The sequence below is a fragment of the Girardinichthys multiradiatus genome, chromosome 11 (assembly GCF_021462225.1).
Source record: "Girardinichthys multiradiatus isolate DD_20200921_A chromosome 11, DD_fGirMul_XY1, whole genome shotgun sequence".
NCBI classification, from domain to species: domain Eukaryota; kingdom Metazoa; phylum Chordata; class Actinopteri; order Cyprinodontiformes; family Goodeidae; genus Girardinichthys; species Girardinichthys multiradiatus.
The window spans coordinates 29,532,905-29,551,722 of NC_061804.1; the positions used below are offsets into that span (position 1 = coordinate 29,532,905).

General features: G+C 38.5%; 1 protein-coding gene across 2 annotated transcripts in view; it reads right to left on the reverse strand.

The window, feature by feature from the left end:
• Positions 1 to 18,818, reverse strand: part of nlgn2b (neuroligin 2b) — a 127,966-nt gene that overhangs the window by 72,489 nt on the left and 36,659 nt on the right. For both annotated transcript variants that reach the window (XM_047378920.1, XM_047378919.1), the window contains exon 2: positions 11,280 to 12,021. In XM_047378920.1, the coding sequence (XP_047234876.1) occupies positions 11,280 to 11,769 (490 nt within the window). In that variant the 5' untranslated portion in view covers positions 11,770 to 12,021. The remainder of the gene's footprint in view (positions 1 to 11,279; positions 12,022 to 18,818) is intronic.

The following is an 18,818-nucleotide window of genomic DNA, read 5'->3' on the forward strand; positions in this document are numbered from 1 at the left end:
CTGCACAGAGTTTCCATGGTCATCAGAGAGATGTTATTGTCAAAATGTATCAGTCAGAAGAAAGATACAAAATAATTTTCAATGCATTAGTTACACTATGGGACACAGTTATCAGCAAATGGAGAAATATGGCATAACTTTGATGTTACCATAAACTGGGAAACTGGAAAAAAAGACAAGGTGAAAACTGTCAAGGCTGCCAAGAGGCCTACAGCAACAATAAAGGAGGAGCTACAGGAGTTTCTGGCAGGGACTGGCTGTGTAGCCAGACCATGGCAGCCAACCATACCCCTTATTCCTGTCTGGGCAATGGGGAAGGGAAGCAAGATACAAGCCTTTTAAAAAACAGAAAACTTTTCAAGCCCAAGTACATTTTGGAAAAACACATTTGTCCCCTTTAGGCATGTGGAAAGATGTGTTATAATCTTATGTAACAGATAATGACCTGTATGAACAATTTGGTATGTTTGTTGTAAAACAACATTGCGTATTACCAAAAAAGATCATTCTTCAGCAATGGTGAAGCATGGTGGTGTCAGCATTATGTTTTGGGGTTGTTCTTTTTTAGCTGGAACTGATGCTTTAGTCAAGGCAAAGGAAATTATGAGCAGTTCTAAATTCAAGTCGATGTTGGCACAAAACCCTAAGGCTTCCTGTAGAGAGATGAAGACAAATTTCATATTTCAGCACAACAAATGTTCAAAGCATACATTCAAATGAAGAAAAAAATAGCCTTACTAGTGGAGTGGTACAGTAAGAGCCCAAACCTAAATCAGGCTGAGTGAGGTTCAAATAAGAGTGCTATGCATTTGAGAATCCCTCACAATGTAGCAGATGTGCCCTGCTGATAGGGGTTGTTAGAGTTTTTCTAACCACTGTATGTAACAAACATACTAATTTAAGGTCAAAAACATCTTTCTCATCAGAACAGAGGCCTGTCGTTCTGCTGACTGCCTCATCACGTAATGGGCGGTCAGTAAAAACTCAGTGGCCTTTGGTGGGACGTTTAGCTTGGGCTGTCCCAGGACTGTACTGTTTGACCTAACGCAGCTCCATCTCTCAGTCAACAGCACATCTTTTTGCTTCAGTGAGCTAGTGGCTAGAACACAAGCTGTCTCCCGTCCCTCTCCATTTCCTCAGACCAGTAAATGGGATGAAACTGCTCTACGTCAAGTCTGTATTTGGCCCGTCTTCTTGACAGCATGTCAGACCCAGCTTCGATGAAACCTTCCCACCACCACCACCCTCCTTACGCCTCTTCTCATACACATATGAAAACACACACACACACACACACACACACACACATAAACAAGCATCCGAAGGCAAAGTGCTGCACATGCAACTCTATCCTTTTTGCTCTCCATCTCTTCTTGTGCCCCCACCTCCATCCTTGCTCCCTCCCCTTGCAGTCATGTCCCCTGAAATATGGTTTTTAATAAAGTGCACGGTAAATGGCTGCTCTAGTGGTAATAAAAATGAAGGATCTCAGGCCTTTGCCTGGGGAGTGTCTTGAGGAAATAGGAAAGCGGTGAGTCGCTTCTCTCTCCTAACAACACATGCACACATGAGGGAAGGTGGAAGAGAGATGAAGGGGGTGGGACTCACTTTGCAGTCCAAGAGAATATTTGTGTTATTTACATTATGCAAAGAATTTGCTTTGAGTTTCATTCTAGTCAAGTGGGCTTTATGATGGCCTGGTTGGGGAAGGGCACCAAGCTCATCTCCATGCAGAGCAGGGACCCCTTCCCCTGCCATCCGCATAAAGATGGAGGAGCGAGGAGAGTGAAAAGAAGAAGAGGCAGGAATCATTTTCAGCGAGGAGACAACAGGAGGGGTGAACAGATGCGGAAAGAAAAGGAGGCTTTGAATTTATTTTCATCTAAAGAGTAACATCAAGAACATGATCAGTGGGCATGTTTCTTGGGATGAAATAGGCACACTGTGCACGACTCAAGCCAGAATAGGAAGGTCACAAAATGCCAAGCAGATCTGGCACAAAAACACTTATCAGAGTTACATATGAATGTGTTCCAATTCCTTCTCTGCTGTTATCGGAAATATAACTTCTCCCAACAGAACCAATTGGGTCTTATGAAAACATGTCAGACAGACACCACACCGGAAACCTAATGATAATATTTTCATTTTGCACAGGATAACTTTGGAAAATACTTTGAGGTTTGGCCAGCTTGTCTAATCCATTTTGCTTGTTCTCTCAGGGGCCAGACCTGTACACTTATAATCTAGGAAAAACAGATTTCATACAGGTATACATGATATCTAATGTTTTCCAAAGCAACCACATTTTTATAAATAATGTTTACGAAAAACTTTAAATCCTGAACTTTACCTATTGATTGGTGAGGAACAAAAAATGCAGGAAAACAGTAACCTCAAATGTTGATATCTAAACAGCTTCAATAAAAAACTAAATTCTTTGAGGTTCATGCAGTTCCACTAAATCTTATTTACAGAGACCATAAGCTTGGCCAAAACTCTTTATTGGCCTGTTAGTTATAGGTCTGTTGGCATTTCTATTTGTTTCTTTTTAGAAATGGTGAAAGGTGAGCTGTTGGGTTGTTCAAATGCTCCATGTTTTATTTAGTTTATCCTTAGAAATGTACCTTGGTACAGTTATTTCTTCCATCCTGGGCTAGTATTTTTAATGTTGTTAAAAGGTAGGAGCATTGGTCTGTACGAGTATGGTATTTACACAAAAATTAAAAACAGAGTAGTACATCATGATCCACTCCTTTGCTACTATAATAATATAACCTAAACTCTAACACATTTATTTTTTATATATTTTTAATTGGTTACACAGACTTCAACAAAAATTAAGAATAAATACCTGCTAAATTTATTAGTAATTTTTAGTATTTATGCTTTTTGCAGCCAACATTATCCATTTTTGTCATTCTGCTTATTGTAGATACAGCAAGTATAGCTGATATTATCTAGTAAATCAGTTGGGCTAGCTGCTAAGGGTAGCTAGCCTGCAGCAGGCTGCTTAACAAACATGCCATTTGTAGCATAATAACAGTAGTTTTAAAGTAATGTAACTTTAATAAAAACATGTGGATGCTGCTCTTTCAGATTCCACACCCCAACTATCTGCTTTTTTGCCACAAAAAATACCATGGCAATAGCCTCCTTTTAGTTAGCACAAGCTAGGACAGTATTCAGAATTTGACCAAAGAATTGGTCATAAAGTCAGTATAGCCTGGCAATATCTTATGCAGTGTTATATACCTAGTATGTTAAGAAGAGTGGGGAGAGAAAACACCCGTGGGGGGCCTCAGTACTGATGGTTCTTGTGCAGGAGAAGATGCTCTCTAGTCTTACCTGCTGCTTCTGGTCAATTAGGAATCTGGTGATCCACTGATAAGAGAAGGTCGGCATTGAAATGTAGTGCCAAATTAAAGGCATTATATAGCGACTTTTTTTACCAGTAAGCAAACTGCAGTAAACAGGGGCCTGTTATGTCCTTCACATCCTTAAACACCAGTAGCTCAACGGATTTCATGAAAACAGACATCAGGACGACAGGCCTGCAATCATTCAACACCGTGATGATGCATTTCTTGGATTCTGGGATGATAGTGGAGCGTTATACAGCTCCAGAGACTTGTTGAAGATCTTAGTCAAGATGGTCAGTTGGTCAGTGCAGGTTCTCAGGCATCAGGAGGAGACTTTTGCCCCTTTTCCACTGGCTCGTTTTAGCTGTTGCGGCACTGCACCACTCGGTTTCGCTCTACTCGCTAAGGTAACTGTTGTGTTTCCACTGACCCACCGATGGCTGAAGCTATGGCGGCTGAAGCCCCGTCTCCACCTATGATTGTAGTGCGCTGTGCTGCTATTAACGTTACTGTATTGCATTGTCACATTAAAGTAATCTCCGTGAAATGATAAAAAATAAATAGACAACAAAAACATAAACAAACTAAATACTAATAACGTCTGCATTAATGTATATGCAAGAATGTCTTATTTATGTTTTTTTCTATCAAAAGTTATCCACTGGGATAATTATCTGGACCACAGCCCAGCCATAACTTATAAAATAATGCTCAGGGGTTCTGATGTGAGGGGGTGTGGCAAGAGGAGCAGAGAGGAGAGATGTTGCTGTCTGGATGGTTGGTTGGATATTGCATATTCATGCTCTGCAGATTCGGTGGGCTTGTCCTCCTGTTTGGTCCGATTCAGGCAGTCTGATTAAAGGCAGCTGCTCTTAGCCTCCTCCATCCTCCTGCAGACGCTGGTTCGTAAAGGACCAACAATAAATGTCCTAACCAAACACGTTGTTTCATGGTGGTATTGTTTTGTGTGTTTTGGGGGAAATGTTTGTGTCTCTGAACAGCTGATTTAGGATGTTATTAAATACAGCGCTCTGCCTGTTGTAATTCAGAAAGCTAATTTGTCCTTTTCATTTCTGTCAGCCTACAGGCATGATTTATGATCTGTAAATGGTAAAATTACACGTATGGCCTGCTCCGGCTATTATTGTAGTTGCTCTTCAGTTTTATTAACTTTTCCCTGCACTGTCTCAACGAAAACCTTCTCATTTCTCCTCCTCCCATGGCCAATCAGTGAACAGCAGTCTGTTCACGTCACATGTAGTCCCTGCTCAGTGCTCGTACCTACTCAGGAGCAGGGACCAAAATAGTAGGTACGGGACGGAAAAAACTGAAATGGAAACGCTTGCAAAGCGAGCTGAGTAGAGTTGAGTAGGGCCAAATCGAGGCAGTGGAAAAGGGGCATTAGTCGGGTTATAGAGCTGAAAAAGCCTATTAACACAGTCCTCAGAGTTCATTAGTCCAGGTAGAGGGTCTAAGTAGAGGCAGGTGGTTGGTGCTTTTGTGTCAGAGTAAGATGTGGATGAGTTGGGGGGAGGAGTGAACGACTGGTTTTCAAACCTGCATTGGAAGCTGTTAGAGTCATCTGCCAGACAAGGATCTTGCTCAGGGTGGGGGGATGGGGGATGCTGCTGGGTCATTAGTTGAGAAGCTGTTTTTTTGCTTCTCGCAATAGCTTTGTTTTGCTGCTCTGATCTCATTGGTGAGTTTGTTCCTGGCTTGCTTATACAGGGTCCGTTCCCCACTTCTTTATTCCTCTTGTTCCTAAGCAGCTTCCTCAGATCTGAAGTGAACCATGGTTTATTGTTGTATGTGCTAAAGGTCTTGGTCTGCACACACATATCCTCACAGAAACTGATGTAAGAAGTAACCGTTTCAGCAAGTTTGTTCAGGTTGGTGGCTGAATCTTCAAAAATACTAATCTGTGGAGTCAAAGCAGGTCTGTAACATCTGATTTTACTGCTCCACCCACTTCCTAACAGTCCGAACCATAGGCTTAGAAGTTTTAAGTTTATGCCTATTGGTTGGAATGAGATGCAGCAGACAATGATCAGAAAACCCCAAAGCAGCCCTGGTGACAGCATGATATGCATCTTTTAAAGCTGTGTAACAGTGGTCCAGTGTGTTTTTATCCCTGGTGGGACACCTTACGTGCTGTCTGTATTTTCGCAGTTTATCGGAGAGGTCTGTACTGTTTAAACCCCCAAGAACAATGATGAGAGAGTCTGGGTGTTTTTTCTCTGCGCCTGTTATCAGCTCAGTGAGACTTTTCTCAGCGTCTGATTTGCAAGCTTGTGGTGGGATGTAAACATGGGGCAAAAAAAAGGAGAACTTTCCTGAAGAATAAAAAGGTTTACAGTCTTTAAAAAAATGGCTCCAGGTGAGTACTACATGTCTTCTGTAACACTATGACATCAGTACACCAACCTCTTTATGTAAAAGCAGATACCACCACTTTTCCACGAAGCAGCTCACTGGAAACAGCTCAATGGAAGCATAGCATCTGTATGGAGAAGTCTGTAGTGTGCGCACCAATATAAGTTTCGGTGAAAAAGAAGAAAGTAAAGTTCTTATAGTTGGGAAGCAGCCGTCCGCCAGGGAACGAACATTAGTCAGGTAGACTGAGGGCAACAGTGTGCCGAGTACCCATTGCTGACGTTTCACAAGCACACCTGCCTGTTAAACTCACCTGTGTCTCCATTAAATCCCATAGAGAGTCACTGTGCCGCCAACCAAGATCTCAGTGAAGTTTGTGATGTTTAGCTATTAAAAGTGACCACAGAATAGTGGCAGAGAGAGGAATAAACACACAAAAGCAAATAAAGTCCAAGAGAGCGAAGGACTGAGGCTGCCATCCATCTAGAAATTGGTTAGCGTAACCCTAACCCCGGTGAGGTTCTATCTTTCTTTTTCTTTCATCTGTACATTCTTAACTCATTTGATGAACTGTAATGGACTTATGACCTCAGTATTGCTTGTTTAGGATTCCAGGTAATGGATTATTCTTCTCAAACCCAGTCCTTGGTCACAAAATAACCCACATTGTAAAGCAACGGTAGACTGAACCCTAAATTGTGATCCACAATAATGACAACTTAAATTTTGCATTAATTTTATAGAATCGTGCAACCCATGTGCAGAGGCATTAGTCCTCAACACAGGCTCTTGCAGGATCAAATCCCGGCTTGTTGACGTTTACTGCATACCTGTCCATTGCTATCTTGACCCTATTTCCTATAAACCTTCTTTCAAAAAACTGGAAAAGATAAAGAGCAGAAAAGTTGTAATTTCTGAGAACATCCACACCACTCTAAATTTGATTTCTGTAAACACTAAGATTTATATCTAAGGATAATCTGATACTTTTAACTAACATTTCTCTCTGTTTATCAGAGGAGACCTGCTAACTATAGTTGCACTGCTGAGTGACTGGAGCGGCGAGATCACATGGAAAACAAAATAAAAAAACCTTCTTCAAATAGAATAGGCATATTCAGATTTGCACATAGAGTTAAACCTTCATACATGTCTTATTTACAATTTTCATATGGGGCGGTGGCAGGAAGCACAGACATTCTGTTTCAAGTGCAATACGAATTGTTCTAAAAACATTTTTATTAGGAATATCTTCGGGGTTTTTTTCTATTAGAGATTTGAAAGAAATGTTCAAACTGTAATTCTAATTATAGTATATAAACTGATGAGGGAATGACAAAGTGAATCCATTTAGCCTGAGTCTAAAATAGTTGCATGAGCATGAATTAGATCCATTTTATTGGATTTACTCTAGAAATTCTCAAACACACAAAAAGTACATAACTCATTCTGGAATACAGCTTAACTCAACCAAGTTTTCAAGGACTGTGGAATAATGCTGGTTGACCTCACTCTACCTCTAAGAACAGGAAACAATTTTGGAGACTGTGACTACGGTGCAAAGTACAACATCTATTTCAGGAGTAATTCACTCGTCTACTCTATTTTTCTCACACAAGGTAAAACATGTCCTTGTAGACAGCATCTGCCTTGCGTAAGCAGTGACCTCTGACAATAAGTGACAGAATCTGACAAGCAGACAGGCCTACATGTAAAATCTGTCTCACTCATTTGCACATCTTTTCCCAAAGGAATAGGCCTGGAGACTAAATATCATCTTGTCCTTGGGTGTGTGACATGCAGCGCAGAGTTTACACACTGCACAGCCAGAAGTCCTAATTAATATCACTTTCTAATATGATTAAAGGAAGTAAATGTTCTCTCCTTCTATTGTCTATTGCTATATTAAAATGTTTACCCTGTTTATTCTGTTTCTTTCCATTCATCAGTGGTATGTGGTGCTGTGTGAATCCCTAAGAAAATGATACATGATTTTCAAGGTTTGTTTTTGTTTAACAAATAAAAATCTGAAAAGCGTGTTGTACATATGTATTGATTTGGTTTATAATCTAAAAGCAATCTAGCAGATTTTCAAGTCTATTACAGCCATTTTTTTCAGTATTATTCTGTATTAGTTTCCTCCATCTTTCCATCAACTCTAATCAATTTACCTGTCCTTAGTAAAAAAAAGCATCCCTTAAACATGACGCTGTCACCATTATACTGTGGTAGTGTTGTGATCAGGGTTATGTGCAGGATCAGTTTTCCACCTTGCAGGTAAATTTTGTTTTTATCTGGTCTCATCTGAAAAGAGCACCATCTTTCACGTTTGTTGTTTCCCTTACTTTGTGGTAAAATGCAAATGTAATTTCTTATCTCCAGAGTTATTATGAGCCTACTGGTTCTGTGAGAAGTTCAAAGCTTAGGATATTGTTTTATAACCTAGCCCTTCCTAAACGTCTCCACACCTTTATCCCTGATGTGTCGGCTGTCTTTTTAGTTGTCATGATGTTGTTTGTTCACTAATGTTCTCTAACAAACCTCTGAGGCCTTCAAAGAGCAGCTGTATTTATACTGTTGTTAAATCACACACAAGTGAACTAAATTTACTAATTTAGTGACTTCTGGATGTAACTTGGTGCACAGGATTTTATTTAAGAGTATGAGAATGGAGGGTAATGAATACCAATAACACCAGATTTTTGTGATTTTAGTTTTTCAAAAAAGTAAATAAAAAAATAAAACCATCTTTTTTTTTCTTCTACTTGACAATTATGTGCTACTTTGTGTTGGTCTATCACATAAAAATCCCATTTAAATACATTGAAGTTTGTAGTTATAATGTGACAAAAGTTGAAAAAGCTCACAGGGTATGAATACTTTTGCAAGATCCTATAATTTCTGATGTTGCTCTTTATTTCCAGTGTTGCATAAACATGTGCTTTCATGAACACTGCTGGGCAACTCCCTGGTGAGCCCATTAATCACATGCTTATTATTTTTTATCACTGATGCTGCTTATAATCATCACTACAATTTGCATTCTACATACTTCCATCCTGTCTTCGGCCTGTTTACTTACTCAATTGCTCTCCATAAGATCATTATTGCAGAAAACAACACAGGTACTCCTATGAAAAGGTGGAGGTGTTTGGTGAAAATATACAAGTGTTAGTGATTTACACCATGAGATTTTTTTTTATTACTCCAAAATTCAGGACTGCAAACCGGTATTAGATTCTCACAGAAAGATAACGTTCAGTAAAAATACCACATTTTTACAGTAAATAATATGTGGTACTGATCATCATAATGTTATCCATTGCATTTATATTTTATAATTTTGACACATAGACTTAAGCAAAGACCTAGAATAAACACCAGTTAAATTGAGTATTAGTTTTCAAATCCTTATTCTGTCTGTCATACACCTTATGGAGTAGGAGCGATAGTAGAAGCTCATACTAGCTGGTTAATTAGTTGGACTATCCTTCTGGATGCATAGCAGACATGCTGATGTAATCCTGATAAGAATGATTGGGTGGAACTCTTTTAGTTCACACGTCATACTTGTGTTTTTGTAACCAGAATCATTCCCAAACTGAATTTGTCTCAGTCAGCTGACCTTTTGTGTGCAGTAACAGGCAGCGGAAGAGCAGCAATACCACATGTTCCGTATAGCTTGAGAAAAAGTAGGCACTGTCTCTGGTATTTCATTTTAATGACTTTAGTATGAGATGGACTGAATTAGTGCTTTTTTCAAACTGTAACCTTTTATAATTCAGTTATACCGTCATACCTGCAAGTGGCCTAATCTTAGAGGTTTTAAATGGTTGTTATTCATGAGGGGCGTCGTAGTAAATTAAATGCTAAAACTAAAATAAAATGATGAAAAAAATGAAATACTTGGCTTCAAAAGAAGTCAGTGTTTAACACATTCTCAATCTGGGAGCTCATTCTGTTGGGTTCATGCTCCAGATGAGGTCCAAAAATCAGTCAGACTAACAGAGCCAAATCTGGAGGACTTTTGGACAGTACAGAAAGAAAATTAACTTTCTTTGCCAAATGGTGCCATGATTTCTGACAGGACCACTGTTTTGGATTTTTATTTTGAGTCCGTCAAAGACTTGAGACTGTTTCTTCTATTAAGGGAAAATTAAACACCTTAAACATGTTGGTATTACAGCTGGAAGGGGAAGCTGAGAAATCTTTTTAAGTGAGGTTCGGTAAATAGGCTATAAGCAGTTAGTATTTTACATATAAATTCAGATTAGTTGAACATTTTTCTTTTTATAACGATTTTCTTTCACACTAGCTATTCTGACCGAAATCACTTTACATGTTTTCATTCTCAGTATGTGTTTCACACAGGAATACCATTAGTGGTACACAGCCTCCGATCCTCATTTCCTATGTAAACAGTCATAGGTGTCTGTGTAAATCCTTGAAAAGAACCCAGTTTACTTTCATGTTTCTGAAATATATTCATACTTTGAATAATCTATTACCATTATACTAACAAAATAGACTATATAAAATATAAACCAGTATTAAACCTATATAAAAAAGGTTTTATTATACTTTAAAATAATTGTACTTCAGGGCATTTCCTTAGAAGATATTATTTCAAAACATACTTTTAAGAAAACAATTATATAAGATGATTTATTTTTGAGAACACCAAAACTAATTGGGAAATAAAGATGGTTATATTTAGGATATTAAAATAAAATTTTAATGTAATTAAATGTAAATCTGGGTAATCAGGTTTCGGCATGCTATTTTTGTCCTATTTAAAAGAATTATGTACTACTCCGATAAGCTAATTTTCTATTATTTAACATATATGTAATGTATGTAAATACTAACCAACATGGGTGAAAGATAAATAAGATAGTGTTATTATAAACCACCATGATGTTTTTTTTAAACTGGAGTTGTTATACGATGGTAGAAGTCTGTTGTGGTCTTGGCTCCTGTTGGACTAGCCTTTAACTTCTCTTCGAACAACTAATCTGGATATATACAAAATTAAGACAAACGCATCACTTACTGCAGGCAAAATATGAATTGCTTATATATTTTAATAGAACCTTGTTTCAGAAATTCTGAACTAACCCTTTAATAAATATTTGAACAAGCTTGGACAAGGTTCCTTTTCAGTTGCAGCAACTAGCTTTAGTCTGCTGTCTGTATAACCAATATCCAACCCATTCAGATGACACAATTGCTGACTAATCTTAATGGAAAAAATACAACATCTTCACATTTTGCACTGGGAGTTGAAAGATGTTGCAGATAATTGTTGTTGTATAACTCATGTTGACAGAATAACCTTTACATCATTAAATTATGCAAAAGTCAATATTAATTTAATAAAAAGTGATTTCACAGTTTTAATTAACAGGGGTGGAGCTAATATGTCAAGCTGTTACTGATTATTGTTTTCATTAATTTGGTGATTATTTTCTCAGCTGGCAGATTTATCTAGTTCAACCCTTCCTATCCCTGTTTGGAGAGATATGTTTTATACCACAGACTCACCATCTTCAGTGGGCACATAAATGTTAAGGTAAAGGCAGTCCTCGCTCTGGTTCTGAACATAGGTAGCCGCTGCATCCAGGTTGTCTGTGAACCACACCGGCAGCATGATCTCCGGTAAAACGCCGTGGACATTCTGGGGGCACACAGGTGCAAACTGGGTGGCATTGCGTATCTCCTGCCAGGAGCCCGGGGCTTCAGGAGGCTGGAAACGGCGTTCGCCGATGGGTGCAGTGGCATACGGCACGCCTAAGAACTGTTCCACTGGGCCTAAGATCTCATTGTTCAGCTCCTTCCTGATACCACGGACCTTTCCATAGCCTGTAGAAACTATGGAATATTTCAGATCCATACGCTGAGAGGAAGAGAGAGTCAAGTGCAGCACTAGTCCCAAGAGCCACATCAGACAGGAGTTGGGGGCCTGCTGAGAAGTATTCAGACGCTTCCCACCGTAGCCGTAGTGGCTGGCAGCATTGAACGGAAAAATGAACATTTCCAAAATAAAACTATTGGACTCAGATCACAGGGACTGTGGCTAGAACAGAGGGAGGATCAAAGACCCAGGGGGTTATAGGGAAGCGACAAAGGCAAAAGGAGGAATTGTGGAAGGGGGGCAGTTAATAGTGTTTCCATAGAGACATGGTGAGGTGATGGGATGGGAAGCATTCTCAGTTAGACTGTGTAGGTTCATTCGTCTTGCTCTTTCAAACTAAGTCCAGCGCTGCAGTCAGGACACCAATTAAACCTGAAAGACACAGACAAGTTGCAGATTATAGTAAGCACGCCTAAAAAAAATGTGCTCTCAGAAATCTCATTGTGTTGTTCAGGGTTGCAGTTAGGATTATATAAGCCAAACCCCAAAGGACCAAAGAGATGGAGACAAAGTCTAAACATCACAAAGCTTTGGATAAAACCTTTAGATGAATTCAGAAAATGTAGATATACTTTTATATAGCTTAATAATAAAATATATCAATAAAACTAATAAAACAGTGCAAACGTCAAAAGGCAACATTTGTTGTAAATAAGGAGTCACCATTAGGAGTGAATGATTTTTCCAGCTGTTGAAACAACAGACAGAGGCAAACAGACACTTTGCCTTAAATAGTCTGCCCGACGTCTGCAACTCACTTGCTGGAAACAATTGGTGCATAACGAGATGAAAAACCCAACAAAGACATCTTACTGTTGGTAAGATGATATCTTGTGGGGTGTTGGTCATTTTGTACCTTTACCTTGTCGTACCGCTGCAGTTTCACTTGTTTCGTATCAGATTTTAGAAAAGATTCATACATCAATTTGAACATTTTTGAAATCTTTGTTAACTGCTTTAATAATTGATGATTAAAAGTTATTCCCTGCAGTCTTATCAAAGTCCACTGCAAGGAACACCTGTATTGCAATTTAGTTAAATCATACATAAGAGCAGGTGGTAGTTCTGAGATATTATGGCTTGATCTGTAGTCCAGCTGGAGAAAAGTAATATTTTCCAAGATTAAAGGCCCCAAATAAGAATTTGAATCATAATCAATAGAATTAGGATTTAATATAAAATCTGGGGGAAAATATGTACATCTCATTGACATTATAAGTGAGATTTAAGCATTTTTAAGGTTTATTTAACAAGTCTGAGTCAATCTTTACCTCTGCCCATTTGTAACCCCTATTTAGTTCCCAGGCCTCTTCATTTTGTTCCCACCTACTTCATTTTGTACTGGTAACCAAACACTTACATACCCTGTATTTAACCATTGTGTGTCAGTTTATATTTCTTGGAAATTATGTATATGGTCATAAAAATGCTCAGATCTCACTTGTAATAAAATGTCAGTCAGTCAGTCATTTTCTACCACTTCTTCCATAGCAGGTCGCAGGGAAGCCCATGACTATCTCCAGCAGCCTATGGGCGAGAAGCGGGGTATACCCTGGACAGGTCTCTAGTCCATTGCAGGGCAACACAGACACACACAGGACAAACAACCACGCTCACACTCATTCACACCTAAGGGCAATGTAGAGAGACCAATTAACAGTCGTCTTCTTGGAAGCCAGAGTACCCGGTGAGAACCAACGCATGCACAGGGAGAACATGCAAACTCCATGCAGAAAGACCCCCGGCAAGTCGAACCCAGGACCTTCTTGCTGCACTTTGCAGCCAATCATTTTTGTTTTCAGCAATAAAATATATGTTTCAAAAATTGAAAATGTTTTTGTCTAGTGCATTTTGGTTTTAGTTTTACACAAGTGTTGACAATTTTAGAAATGATCACAGGCCTCGGCCCTCGACCCTGCAGTGTCCACAACTCCACTTTGAAATTACGCCGGGTAGAAGGAAGTTTGACAAAGTTAAAAATGTATTTCCTTTTATTCAAGTTCTTACTGATTCATTATGGAGAATAATACTATGGCAGCTATCCAGTCTAATGACAGGACACAAACAGTGAAAAGCACTTTATTTGTAATAGCACACTAAGAACTGAAATTAAAAGCAAATTAATATCCAGCGAAGGAAAAAACAAAACTCCCAAAAGCTCCAGCACATTTTCCAGCCAGAGTTAGAGTTAGCTTTTCCCTCTGAAGTTAGTTCAGGTGTCTCTTGCTTCCACATCATTACAGATGAATGGGCTGTGCTTATCGCAGTCTGGGTTTGGGAGTCGGAGCCGTTTAGGTGAGATAAAGGCTTTATGTGGTGGTAACTGTTGGTTAAATGCCACCTCATCCCTCTGCCCTCGACCCTGCAGTGTCCACATCTCCATTTTCAGTCAGCTAGCATGGGGAAGGATCCTCAAACAGAGCCAAGTCTGTGTGTAACATCAGAAGATAACGTTGAAGTTGATGATGTGAGACATTCTCTGCTTCTTTAGGACAATTTACTCCAAAAAATTTTTAATTAAAGGCATTTGAGAGGATCCATCAGGGAAGTTATTAAGCAATACTGGAAAATCTAACTATAAATAAATTGTAACTCAAATATTATATAGATTCATTAAAAACATTGATACGTTTAAGGTTATTTTTTTTCTGTAAATTTAGATTAAAGTTTACTGTTAATGAGAACCCCTAATTCAGTTTGCCAGAAAATTTGAATGTTGCTTTTATACAAAAAAAAATATTTATTTTTAATTCCAAAAATGTTTATGGCCTACACAATTATCGAAAGACTGTTGACCTGGCAATTGTCTAGCAGATAGTTATTGACTTTTCACAAGCAGGGCAACTGTTGTTGATGTAAGCCTGGCTTCTACAGAAGAAATAACTACCTTAAGAACAATGAAAATAAGCTATGTCAATAAATTATAACATAAAAAAGCACAAATTTCCCCAGGAAACTGGAACTGAACCTCAGCTGCTACATACGTAAAGCAACCAGACAGATTTATTGCAGCTACCTGCATAGTAAGTGATTAATGCAAATGTTTAACATATGCTTCTGATCTGACTTTAATGCATAGAAGCTATGGACATCCTGACTCCTTTACAGGTGTAAACATTTTAGTTGTTTTTGTAGTTTTTTAGGCTTTAGACTTTAACAAGAGCTCCCTGAATGGAAGCACTGAAGGAATGACAGAAAAAAGCAGATCATGGCAACCAGGTGCAAAATTAGTTAAGCATGTAATTCAAAGAGAATCCAGCAAATCTGTTGTGAAGCACGACATAATAAAAGAAAATTAATGAATTCTGAAAGCAAAAAACACACACCTTTGAACACTAAAAAATGCAGCATTTACCCAGAATACTGTATACAGTAGTGACTGGGAGATCAAATAGTCAAATAGTCTTGAATCACACAACAGCTGCTGTTTCTGTTCATTGCCTGCATTGGTTATATTTGTGTACACATTTGGATTTCAGAGGAGCCATCTGTGTTTGTATTCTGCTGGTAGATGTGAATGAACATTAGGCACAAGCCCAAGGTCAGAGCACCTTTAGTATGCACAGTAGCTGCAGATACACTCACGGAGGTATGTCCTTTCTGCTGGTATCATAGATGGGTTAAATGTTCTCTGCCGGTCTCTGTTTTCCTCGCCTTTTCTCATGCACAACCAATACACGCACATGCGTAAAGACCAATGATGCATCAAATGTTGCATGTCAGTAGAGGCTCTACGGTGAGCACAAATGGGTCTGTTCTTAGCCTCTAACGTGTGCCTCGCAAGTAGTAGTACCTTAACATCCCTAACATCTGTTCCTGTCAACCATCCGTGAGCTGAAACGGCACTGAACGCACAGCTATGCACATAAAACAGGATAAACTGGCACACAAATCAGCAATCTGATGTAAGCTCGTTTCTCTTCAGTTTTATATAATAGATATTCCTGTCAAACGAGGCTGTTGGAGAAAGTAAGACTGGCTTCACAATGGGATACCAAAACTGATATGGTCTGAGTGGTTTGTTTAAAGGGTCAGTGGGTGCTTTTTAAATTTTATGGTTTGACTCATTGCCAGTTATGGCAAATGCTTGATGGCAGTTGTGGCCAAACCAGATTATTAGTAGATTAAATCATTTGAAAACTCCTTTTTGTATTTGCTTAGATTATCTTTGTCTAAAAAATATTGATGGTCAGGACCATGAAAGTTTGACAAAAAAAGGAAAAACAACAAAATCTCTTAGGGGGGGAAAATTTTTTTCAAAGCACTCTTTGCTTTCGTTTATAAATGTTTGCTTGTCTTTCATTTACCAATTATAGGAAGATTTTCTCTGCATAACTTGGTTCAAACCCCGAATTCTACACAAAAAGCTTGAATTTTGTGTAATAGACTGACCTATCTATTATTATGTAGGCACATTTTACGGTTCTCAATTAACTTCATCTACTTAGGTTTTTTTAAGTATTTAAAATATTTGCTGACAGCCTTATTGACAACACATTTAACGATGTTGTAAATGCTACCACTGAGTAATGGAGCAAAGCTCTAATCTGCTGACAGATGTTTAAAAGCTTGAGTGAGCTCATTCTAGAAAAGGCTATTACTTGATTTCCTGCCATTTTTGAGAGTTAAGATCACTACATCTCTTCTGAGATTTTTTTCAAACAGGGACGGCAACTCAACCATAACTATGCTTTGTGGATTCGACTTCTGAATACAGGGAAGTAATGAACTGTCTAGAAGGCTCTGTTGCTTATTGACAGCGTATAACATGGACCTTATTTAAATCTGGCCTATTTTAAAGCAGCCAATACACAAAGGTCAACTTGCTATTTTGCTAATTTTCAGTAAAAATATGAAGCATAGAATAATATTAAAAAATTGCTTATTAACCTTCTTGCTAAATGTCATCTAGTTTAATATAACTGGATGCAGCTTTTGATTGAGAACATGAACTGCTTTGAAGTTTTGCAAAACAAATGTGAAAACTACGTCAGCTCTTAACACTATGCTAGTTTAACCATGTTGCTGGTAGCTCCTTATTTACTTCAAACAAAGTAGATATCAGATGTTGGCAGACACCCTGTCTACTTTTAAGGCTAGGCTTAAAACTTTCCTTTTTGATAAAGCTTATAGTTAGAGTGGCTTAGTTTATCAGGGAGGAAGCCTTCCTCCCTCCCTGTTGGTTGGAGTAAAGGGGAGCCAGGTTTAGCCTAAACCGGCTCACTTATGGTTGAGGTGCAAACATACCCTCCATTTCTGCTACCTGTACGACCCCTTCTCTTTTCCAATGGTTATAATCAGTCTGACAGAGAGAGGTATCCCAATCCTTGTGGTTTTTAGTATAACAATGACCATCAGTGGGACCCTTTGTGAGGTGCCTTGAGACGACATTGTTGTAAGTAAGCGCCGTTTAATTAAATAATCTGAACTGAAACTATCTGTGTAGTTATGCTGCTATAGGCTTAGGCTGCTGGAGGACACTTTCACCCTCTTGGCTACATTCTCACACTACTCTCCAATTTTGCATTATTTGCTGTTATTTCAGCTTTTAACTTTGTTCTCTCTTTTCTCTTCCTAGAAGCTACACCTGACCCGACTCTGTGTCTACCTGTGACACCTTTCTGGAGAGGGGAATCGTCCGAGCTTCTGCTGGCAACAACTTAATGCTCACCCTCTAGCGATGATCCACATAGCCCTGTCTTTCAGTGTCTAACTCTTTCTCTCTCCTAGACATGGCGATTGACTGAGCTTAATTGTAACTAATTATATGTGCTCTCTTTCAGACTCTAACCTTGAAAACTGGCTCAAAGTTTATGTGTTCTTTCTTTCTAGGTGAAACAACTAAAGGAGCTACATCCACTAACATTTACTTTTCCTTCCCATAGAAAGTACTCCTGGATCAGTGCTTCTTTGTTCTCTTTGTGTCTCTGCTCTGTTCTCTCAAACCCCCAGTCGGTCGTGGCAGATGGCCGCTCACACTGAGCCTGGTTCTGCTGGAGGTTTCTTCCTGTTAAAAGGGAGTTTTTCCTCTCCGCTGTTGCTACATGCATGCTCAGTATGAGGGATTGCTGCAAAGTCAACGCCAGTGACTGTCCACTGTCTCTACATGCTCATCCGGGAGGAGTGAATGCTACAAGTCACTGACTGGATGCAATCTGCTGGGTTTCCTTGGATGGAAAAATTTTTATCCAATTTGAATAAATAACTAACTCTGACTGCACTGTTCAATGGTTAGGATTAATTGGAATGTATGAACCTGACTGTTGTGAAGTGCCTTGAGACAAATGTGTTGTGAATTGGCGCTATATAAATAAAACTGAATTGCATTGAATTGAATGTTGCTATAATAGGAAATACATCCTAGAATATTTGTTAATTCCTTATTTGCCATATTTATTTGTTTATAAGATGAGGAGACTTTTATCATGTAGCATTTCACTAAGTATTGCATATTTCTAAATTACAGTTGAATGACAAAAAGCTTTTTACAAAAAAAGCCTCTTGTTTTGATTTAATTTTTTTCAGTGGCTTTCAGTGGCTAAACACATTGGTCCATTTTAAAATGCAGCCCTAATAGGCTAGTCTGAGGAAGTTCTTGCCAGTTACCATCTCGGCTGATTCACTTACTTTGAGACCATTGCTAACTCCTACTAACAATAATTATCTGCAGCCAACCCGTAATTTTGCTTCACATCATCTGAATATAACAACAACAACTGCCAAACTGCGTTTAAATCAGATGGGTGATTAAATAAAACAACTTGGCCAGAACAATGGGCTTGATTATATGGTTTATCTCATAAAGACCGAAGTCCTGAAGATTTTGCTGACATTTCACTGCTTGTAATTGGCTATGACTGAAAAAGTTGGTAAATGTTTAATAGAAAAAAACTTTTTATAGTGCTGCCCCCTACAGATTTTTTCTGATTTTCCTGCTTTGTCACTCTTACATGTTTCACATGATCAAACTGATTTAGTTATCAAATAAAAATAAAATAAAAGTAGAAAGTGCAGTTTTTAAATGAGGATTGTATTTATTAAAGGAAAATTATTATTACTATGGAAAAGCTATCTAAACCAATCTGATTACATCAGTACATCACCCTGTATTAAATATGCCCCACTCTTATTTTCAAAATAATTTAATTCAGCCTAAATTGCAACAATGA